This window comes from Tauraco erythrolophus, chromosome 20 (genome assembly GCF_009769465.1).
Source record: "Tauraco erythrolophus isolate bTauEry1 chromosome 20, bTauEry1.pri, whole genome shotgun sequence".
In the NCBI taxonomy this organism is placed as follows: Eukaryota; Metazoa; Chordata; class Aves; order Musophagiformes; family Musophagidae; genus Tauraco; species Tauraco erythrolophus.
In genome coordinates this window covers 571,640-580,259 of record NC_141484.1, presented here as the reverse complement: position 1 = coordinate 580,259, position 8,620 = coordinate 571,640, and the positions used below count along the sequence as shown (strand labels likewise).

At 68.1% G+C, this 8,620-nt stretch overlaps 2 protein-coding genes across 2 annotated transcripts; both read right to left on the bottom strand.

Moving 5' to 3' along the window:
• Positions 1-432: 432 nt before the first annotated feature.
• On the bottom strand, positions 433-4,828 carry ENGASE (endo-beta-N-acetylglucosaminidase). The gene is made up of 14 exons (XM_086623930.1): positions 4,725-4,828; positions 4,472-4,548; positions 4,000-4,201; positions 3,546-3,694; positions 3,272-3,429; positions 3,008-3,156; positions 2,664-2,829; positions 2,305-2,408; positions 1,995-2,103; positions 1,719-1,891; positions 1,360-1,514; positions 1,154-1,256; positions 947-1,061; positions 433-825 (listed from the first exon to the last, which is right to left on the bottom strand). The coding sequence occupies exons 1-14, from the start codon at positions 4,826-4,828 to the stop codon at positions 433-435; spliced, it is 2,157 nt and encodes a 718-aa protein (XP_086480056.1).
• Positions 4,829-6,904: 2,076 nt separating this feature from the next.
• C1QTNF1 (C1q and TNF related 1) lies at positions 6,905-8,293 on the bottom strand. The gene is made up of 3 exons (XM_009990232.2): positions 8,151-8,293; positions 7,886-8,031; positions 6,905-7,455 (listed from the first exon to the last, which is right to left on the bottom strand). The coding sequence occupies exons 1-3, from the start codon at positions 8,291-8,293 to the stop codon at positions 6,905-6,907; spliced, it is 840 nt and encodes a 279-aa protein (XP_009988534.2).
• Between the last annotated feature and the right edge of the window lie 327 nt (positions 8,294-8,620).

The following is an 8,620-nucleotide window of genomic DNA, read 5'->3' as shown; positions in this document are numbered from 1 at the left end:
CCGGGGAGAGGGCAGCAGGGGCCGGGCAGTGCCAAGGTGGGTCCGCGGTGCACAGGTGCAGCAGCCGCCTGCGCCAGCTGCTCCTCAGGGCTGAGCACCGCAGCGGAGCCAGTTCCAGCAGCTCCACACCTGCGCCGGGCTGGTCCCCGAGGCGAGTGGATGCGGGGCTGGTGGGTGTCAGGGCAGGTGCCCCCAGCCTGGGCACATGCAGTGAGGGCTGCAGGAGCTGGGTGGTCACTCGGGCCCCTCGCAGGGCCCTGGCCAGCACCCAGTGGGCCCCCGCAGCGAGGGCTGAGCCCAGCCACGGGGTGGGAGAAGAGGGACCCACGGAACCAGGGTGATGGAATGCAGCTTCCACCCTCAGCCCCCCACCCACTGGCACGGGAGAGACACGGACGTGGGGCTGCACCACGCTTGTCTTTAATGCCCGTCTCAGCTGGTGCCACGGGCTGGCTCAGAGTAGACCAGCACCAGCCGCCCCCAGCTGCTGGGGTCCACGGGCAGCTCGTCGCGCAGCACCGGCTCCACCAGCAGCTCCAGCCGGCAGGACTGCCCAGCCGCCGGCCGCGGCACCTCCAGGCCCACGGCACGGTACAGGCAGGCGTGCGCCAGCCCCAGAAGCTGCGGCGGCGTCTGGCCCTGGCGGCAGCGGGCACCCTGGCTGAGGATGCGGAAGCAGCCGGCGCGGCCAGGTGGGAATGCCCAGCGGAGGGTGAGGCTGAGTGAGAGCTGCTCCGCCTCGGGGCCCTCCTGCCACCAGAGCTGCGACGCCGACACGCTCTGCACCTGCGGCGGGGAGGCCACTGCGCTGGCCGCGTCCAGCACCTGCGGAGAGAACCACGGGAGCGTTGGGATCAGGGCCGAGAGCAGCGGGCACCCACCCACCTTCCCAGCGTGGGGTGGCACCGGGGAGGGTGGCTCCCAGCCGGCAGCGGTGGGCACTCACCCGGACCTCGCCAAGGAGGCAGGTGAAGGGGGTCTCCTGCGGGCTGGGCTGGTGGCGGGACACGAGCAGGGAGAGGTCTCGCAGGCTGCAGTCCTGCAGGTCCAGCTCATAGCACCTGAGAGCAAAGGGGCAGAACGGGTACAGTGCTGGGGGGCCCCGCAGTGCCCACCCCTGCCCACAGGCACAGGGTGCCAGCGAGGGACTCACCGGCTGGTCCAGCCATGGGAGCCACTGTTGCAGGCGGCGAGCAGCTTGGCAAGGCCGGGTGGCGGTGCCGGGAGGAACCGGGGGTGGTGCCGGTCGTTGGGCTCTGCCGGAGGGAGCAGGGTCAGGCGGGGTGCGGGGGTGAGCTGGTCCCGTGCCCCGCAGCGGGTGCTGACCGCAGAGAGCACGGGGAGGGGCAGGCTGCTCACCAGGCAGGGAGGTGATGTTGCCCTCATGGCAGGTACCCGAGTCCCAGGTGGTGAGCTCCAGCGTGACTGCGAGCTCGTTGGGGTGCGGCCCCTCCAGCTTGTAGAGCAGGGTCAGGAAGAGCTTGGGGGGCGCCGGCATCTGCAAAGAGAACAGGCTGATGACCCCAGATCCACCCAGAGAGAGACAGAGAGAGAGAGGAGACAAAGAGAAGATGCATCGGGTTAGGTCTGCTGGGCAGCGTGGGCAGAGCGCCCCGTGGCACGCTCACCACGAGGCCCCGGGGCCGTGCAGCTCCGTGCCAGCATGGTGCCAGCCTGGCACTGAGGGATTGGCAAGAGGGCTTCGCCCCCCAACTCACCGGACGGCGACATGCTCCTCGCCGGTGGGGATGGTGCCCTGCAGCCTCAGGGAGCTGCCCCCACACCAGGCATCCCGCAGGCAGCAGCTGGTGCTCAGCCTGCCCTCGCGCTCCGGGTAGAGGGGCTGGATCTCCTGCGCGCTCAGGTCATACCAGGGCCCAGCCTCTTCCTCCTGCAGGACAGGGCGAGCTGGGCCGCGTGGGGAGCTGGGAGCGGGGACCCCCTGCCTAGCCCACCCCTGCCCGGCCGGAGCTGAGCCATCACCCCGTACTCACCTTCCCAGCCAGGAACCTGCTGGTGCCCATGCCCAAGCTGAAGGAGGTGGCAAGGGGCAGCGTGCAGATGCTGTGCGTGGGCAGGTACTCGGCCAGCAAGCCCCAGAACCTGGGGGAAAAGGCGGGTGTCAGAGCAGAGATCCCTGTCACGGCCGCTGCCCTGGCACAGCCTTGGGCATTGCCTCAACTGGGGCAGAGCAGCGCCAGCCTGGCCCTGGCTGGCAGCCACGGTCTCCTGGCAGCCCTCCTGGCCTGGGGTGCTCCCGGCCCTGTCTCCCCCCACCACCCCTGGCCTGCTGAGCCCCCTCACTTGTTCTCATTTTGCAGGAAGTTTTCCTCCCCCAGGTGCTCGTAGACCCAGCCGGGGGCGAAGATGGCTGCGGAGAGGCCGTGCTGGCGGATCAGGCGCAGGGACTGCAGAGAGGAGCAGTGAGCAGCACGGGCCAGGCCAGGCAGTCACCTTGTCACCTGCCCTGTGCCCCCTCCCCTGGCATCCCCCAGCTCCCCCTCTAGGCATGGCTGGCTCCGGGTTCCCCCACTCCTCACCGCTGCATCCCTGGCTTACCGGCACGGCACAGCACGGCACGGCACAGCCATCGGTGGGAGCTCAGAGCCCTGTGCCAGGGGGAGGCTCAGGATCCTACTCTGGCACTCCCCCAGCACGCCCACCTTGTCAGTGTCGAAGCCACCACCGATCACGTCGCCGCGGGCAAAGACATCAATGCCAACGTAGACATCCACGTGGCGCGGCCCGGCCAGCCCGCGCGTGCGCTCCAGGTGCTCCTCCTTCCAGTTGTAGTTGGTGAACAGCCCGTCACAGGCGTCGAAGAACACCCTGGGGACGAGGGTCGGGGTGGCAGGGCGGACGCTGCGGCTGGCCCCGCAGCCCACCCCACCGAGGGCTGTGCATATGCCCTGGCCACCCCCTGAGCGCTGGGTTTGGGGTGGGCTCATGCCCCCCACCCGGCGCTGGCTTTTCCTGAGCAAGGTGGTGGGGCAGGGCCCGGCCTCACCTGTTCTCCTCGTTCAGCTCGTTCTGCCATTTCAGCGAGCCGTTCTGCAGGACGCTGTCGTACCAGATCACCAGCCCCCCCGGCACGGCGCTGTGCACCTGGGCCGTCAAGTGCCGCAGGAAGGGGGGCAGGTTCCTCACCGCTGCTGCCTGGCAGGAGAGAGCGAGGGCAGGTTGGCACGGGCCAGGCAAGGGGCCCCGCACGGGAGCAGCGTGCGGGCAGGGGAGCGGGCAGGGAGGCGGGCAGGGTGTGCCCACAGCTCACACTCAGCGTGTTCTCTATGTTGACCAGCCAGCCGTCGAAGCGGTAGTGCTGGGCGATGCGAGCCAGCTGCTCGCTCACGGCGCCATACGCCTCCTCCCCGCCAGCCAGGAACGCCTCGCACAGCTTCTCCCCATCCGTCCATTCCGTGATGAACGTGCCTGGGGAGGCGGCGAGAGCAGCGTCAGCCACACGCCCTGGCAAACACACCGCGCACCTGGGGCTCCCCTGGGCCCGGTTCTGCAGCCACCAGCCCTGCGGCTGCCGCTGCCCTCACCCAGCACGGGCACACCGTTCCTGTGTGCCGCGTTGGTCCAGCACACGGGCGGGATGGTGACGGTGTGGTGACTGAAGTAGACAAAGATGTCGATGTACCGCCAGTGGTAGAAGACGTAGGGGTTGCGTGTGGCTGAGCCCTGGATGAACCTGCAGCGGCAGAGAAGGAAGAGGGTTGGGCAACGCAGGAAGGACGCGGGCAGACAGCTGCGGGGCTGGGCAGGAGCCTGGCTCACGGCCCGGGAGCCAGGCAGAGCTGTGGCACTGAGCCACCCCAAGGGTCCTGGCTAGGGCTGGCCCGAGTGAGGTCATCGTGCTCCAGCACCAAGAGCCAAACCCCCCAATCCCTGCCTGCCTGTGGCCAAGCCAGCAGGAAACAAATCAAGCAGAAGTAGAAGAGGTTTGGGGTTTGAGATGCTGAGCCCCGCTGCCACATCTCTGCGCCCAGCACGTACCTGTCCTCCAGGTACCCGCCGCGCATGTCATGGCACACCAGTGTCCGCGGCCTCTTGCTGTGGAGCGGGGGCTGGCGCTTGGCCAGCGGCACGGCAGAGACGTTGAAGTCGTCGTTGCTGTCGGGCTGCCAGGCCAGCAGCTCCTCCAGGCCTGATAAGAAGAAGCTGATGGGCTCCGTCGTCCTGGTGTCAAAGTGCCTCGCTGGGGCAGGTGGGGAGATGGGGAACGGGGTCAGTGGGGAGCGCTGCCTGTGCAGCTCGGCACTGGCCCCAGCACCGGCACCAGTGCTGGCACCAGCACCGGCACCAGCACCGGCATCAGCACCGGCACCAGCACCGGCATCAGCACTGGCACCAGCACCAGCATTGGCATCAGCAATGGCCAGCTCCAGCACCAGCGCTGGCACCAGCACTGGCACCGGCCCGGTGGGGACCCGGGGGTACAGTGGGCTCCCTCCCTGCCGTGCCTCACCTGGCAGGGGCTGCGGGCGGGTGCTGATGGTGTCGTGCAGGACGGTGGTTCCCCGGGGCTCCGCCGCCGGCTGGAAGCTGCCGGGAGAGGGGGGTGAGGGCCGGGCAGCCCCGCGCGCCAGCGGCCCCCGCCGGGCCGGGCCGGGCCGGGCCAGCACCGCGGCCAGCGCCCGCCGAGCCCCGGCCCGGCCGCGATCGCGTTCCCGATCCCGATCCCGATCCCGATCCGGATCGCGGCCCGGCCCGCTGCCCACCTCCGCCGCCGCCGGCCGGCCCGCTCCGCCTCCGCCTCCGCCTCCGCCGGCTCCTCCGCCGCGGCCGCGGCTCTCTTACCGCGCCGCCCGGAACCCTCCGCCATGGCGCTGCCGCCGCCGCTGCCCGCACTGACGGCGGCGCCGGCCCCGGCCCGGCCCGGCTCTCCCGGAGGCGCGGCCCGCGGAGCTCCGCCCGCCCCGGCCCCGGCCCCGGCCCCGGCCCCGCGCCGCCCCCAGCGCCCGGCCCGCCCCGCCCGCGCTCGGCGCCGCCTGGACCCGTGTGTCCTGGGATGGGGCCCTATGTGTTTCCCGGGATGGGACATGTGTCCTGGGACGGCGCCACATGTCCCGGGATGGACTGTGTGTCCTGGGACAGGACGTGGTCCGCGATGGGATGTGTGTGCTGGGAGGGGCTGCGCGTCCTGGGACAGCGCCATGTGTCCTGGGATGGATTCTGTGTCCTGAGATAGGACATGTGTCCCGTCACGGGACACGTGTGCTGGGTGTGACGTGTGGCCCAGAACAGGCCCTGCTGTGAGGACTGGGACCGAGCTGGTACTGGGGCAGGCAGCCACCCCGCAGCAGGCAGCCCTCACCTTGTGCCATGTGCCAGCAGTGCCCGCAGCCCCAGCCCTGCCTGCCACTTGAGAAGCCAAGTGCTGCCACGGGGCTTTGCCCCTGCCATGGGGTTGGCCGGGGCCCTGGGCCGGCCATGAGCAGGGCAGCTGCCCCCACCCCTCCTGCAGGGTCCCTGGGATCAGCCCAGTGGGGACAGCAGCACTGCCCGCCCTAGACGGGCTGACCAGCCTCACCTGGGCCCCTGCCCGGGGGCAGGGCCCTATTTAAGCTCAGTCCTGAGCTCTCCTTCCTTCCCTGCTGTGCTAGGAGAGGATGCTGGTCTCCAGCTGCAGCCCTGCTCTGCCCAGCCACAGACACACTGATTGAGACTCCGACCCACTGGCTTCCCAGCTTGACCTGAGACCTGCCTCATCACCACCGACTGGCTGGATGATTCAGACTCTCGGTAAATCTGGCCACCACCCCCAGCCTGCCCCGCTCGCAGGCTGACTGCTCTGTTACTGTGCTCAGCTTCCAGCTTCCTGGTCCTTAGGGAGCAGCTGGCTCTTGCAGAGCCCAGCTCAGGTCTCCCTGGCTCTCCAGGGACAGTCTGCCCTTCCCTTCCCACCATCAGCTTGGCAGCACTGTGCCAGCCCATGGCTCTTGGGGAGCCCCTGCACCCTGAGAGAGAGCCGGAACGTGCCCTGAGCTGCTCAGAGCCTCTGCGCACACAAAGCCAGATGATGCACTGAAAGTGTGAGTAGGACCCAAAATCATGGGGTGTTTAATGTGGTCACAAGCTGTACAGAGAGCAGGGAGGGCAGCACGCTGCCCTGGGACCTGCTCCACTACCGCATCTACAAACGTGCGAAGCCCGGCCAGCCGATAATCTAACTGAAGAGGAAGCAGCTGAGGCCAAAGGCCTCACACGTGGGGCTGCCAGCGGGGAACCAGCCCCTCCTCGGCAGCGTCAGCACCGAGCGGAGGCTGCGGCGGGGGAACTGATGCAATCTGCTCCCCCATGGGAGTGAGTGTGTGGGGGAAGTGTCAGCCTAGAGCGTACCCAGCGCCGTGCTGCAACATCCGTGCCGTTGGGACCCAGCTCTGCGGGAGGAAAGAGGGGCCCTGAGTGGTTTTATTGCCTTTGCTGCTGGGTGCTGAGCACCCTCTTCCCTTTTCCAGGAGACGGAGCCCGCAGAGCACAGCACAGTGCGAGCAGGGTGAGGGAGGAACACGGTGCACGTGTCTGTGCTGCCTCGCACCAGGGCACCGGCCGTCAAACCCCATCAGCTGGTGCCAGCTCACAGCCAGTGCCACGAATGCCTGTGCCCCAGCAAACCCAGCTCTGAAGCAGGCGCAGGTGGGGACGAGCTCCCTGCCTGCCCCAGGTGAGCAGCCACTTCCCAGGTCGCAAATGAAGCAGAGGCTGGAAATGGCTCAGACTTCTCCAGGTGCATCCGCTCGGCCTTGAGGAGCTGAGGCTGTTCACACACTCATGCAGCTTCTGGGGGTAGTGGCACGTAGGAGGGCTAACAGCTTAATGGTGGGTGGCATGCCCAGGGCAAGAGGGCAGCAGGGGCTCCAGGGACACTCGCCCCAGGGGAGCAGGAGCATGGGGGAGCTCAGGGGTCCCCGCTGTACTTGATGAGGTGGCCGCTGAAGGTGATGTAAGTGTCGTACTCGTCGCTGAAGACGGCGTTCTCGCGCTCGCCCTTGTAGAGCCGCACCCAGACCTCATCCTGCTCCTGCAGCTCCAGCATGACGCTCTGGCTCTGCATGATGCTGCGGTCGCTCACCTGGGCGTAGAGGATCACCACCTCCACCCCGTTGCGCATGATGTGCAGGTACGTCTCCTTCTGGTTCCAGGTGTGCACGTTGAGGCTGAAGTAGTAGATCCCGGGGACGTAGCAGTAAAATTTGCCTGTGAACATGTTGAAGTGGTCGTAGAGGTTGACAAACTCCGTGTCAAAGATGAGGGTCTGGTAGTAGTCGTTGCTGTGCAGGGGTTTCTTGCGGCCCACCGAGAAGGCGGCATAGTGGCTCTTGCAGCGCTCCCCCGGGGCGCCCACGCTGCCCTTCTGTCCTTTGGGCCCGGTGTGGCCCCTGCTGCCAGCCACCCCTGTCTTGCCGAACTTGCCCTGCATGCCTCGCTCGCCACGGTCCCCCTTCTCGCCTGGGGAAGCAGGAGGGACAGTTGTGCTGTCAGAGACGGTGCCACCTCTAAACCCAGTGCCCAGGGGAGCCACTTTGCCTGGCAGAGGGGATGGAGACAGCAGGGAACCCTCCTGGAGTTCCCATGCTGCCTCCAAAGCTGCTGCCCAGAGGCCACCAGAGCTGGGGCAGCTCATGCCCCAGGGTGTCTCGGGCCCACCGCTCCTCTGCCTGTGCAGGGTGCAGGACCACAGGCACCAGCCTCAGCTTCTTGCTCGCAGTTTCTGCAAGACTGGCACCCCAGACTGCCGGCACCAGGAGCCCAGCTTTGCGCTGGCCCTGGAGCAATGCTGGCAGACCAGGCAGGCTCATGGTGCCCGGTGGCATGGGGTGCCTGGGCTGCAGGTTCAGCCGCGGGCAGTGGCACAGCACAGGGCCCTGCCAGCCCTCACCTTTCAGGATGGTCATGTTGATCTGAGGCAGGGGCTGGTACTGGGGGTAGGAGAAGCGCTGGTCGGGCGGCTCACAGCAGCGGACGCAGCGGGGCCGCGGGGGCAGCCCCTCCTGGGCATCACTGGCCTTCTGCTCCTGCGTGGCCCTGGGGAGGGCAGAAAGCAAAGCGCAACAGGGAGCTTTGGGTGGGGGATGGGGCCCTTTGCGGTGCCAGGGCTGCCCTGTCCTCCACTATGAAATGTCCTGGCCCCAGGGTCCCCTCACCTGGCAGCATGGTGCTGGGACGGTGCCACCTCGGGGTCCGTCTGCGAGCGCTGGTCGGGGCTGGGGCTGGTCTGGCTCCCCGCAGGGGAGGGCAGTAGCAGGCAGGAGAGCAGCAGGACACCGGGTGCCCAAAGCCCCTCCATTCTGCGGCAGTGTCCTGCAAGATGCCACGGATAGCTGAGGGGGACGGCAAGGTCTGGCAGAGCCAGGAGCTGCAGAGATGCCCTGCCACGCCATGCCAGCCTGGCTGTGCCCTGCGCTGTCCCCAGGACAGGACCTGGTGCACTGGGCAGGGCATGGCACAGCTGCGCTGCCAGCCCCAAAAGGCTGCTCTGGCAGGAGCCTGCAGCGTGGGCACACACACCTTTTGCAGCTGCAGGGACCGTCTGTACCTGAATAGCTGCTTTTGCCCGGGCCGTGTGCCCTGGTGATGCTGTGGTGAGCACCTTGGCAGACCCACAAGAGGGGAC

Excerpts from the sequence above, each read along its gene's own strand:
- C1QTNF1 (XM_009990232.2), bottom strand. The coding sequence starts at position 8,293 with ATGGAGGGGCTTTGGGCACCCGGTGTCCTGCTGCTCTCCTGCCTGCTA. Across the intron at positions 8,032-8,150 it reads TCCCAGCACCATGCTGCCAG|GGCCACGCAGGAGCAGAAGG; the intron begins GTGAGGGGACCC and ends TGCCCTCCCCAG. Across the intron at positions 7,456-7,885 it reads CAACATGACCATCCTGAAAG|GCGAGAAGGGGGACCGTGGC; the intron begins GTGAGGGCTGGC and ends CTGCTTCCCCAG.
- ENGASE (XM_086623930.1), bottom strand. The coding sequence starts at position 4,828 with ATGGCGGAGGGTTCCGGGCGGCGCGGTAAGAGAGCCGCGGCCGCGGCG. Across the intron at positions 2,830-3,007 it reads GAGCTGAACGAGGAGAACAG|GGTGTTCTTCGACGCCTGTG; the intron begins GTGAGGCCGGGC and ends CCTCGTCCCCAG. Across the intron at positions 2,104-2,304 it reads TTCCTGCAAAATGAGAACAA|GTTCTGGGGCTTGCTGGCCG; the intron begins GTGAGGGGGCTC and ends CTTTTCCCCCAG.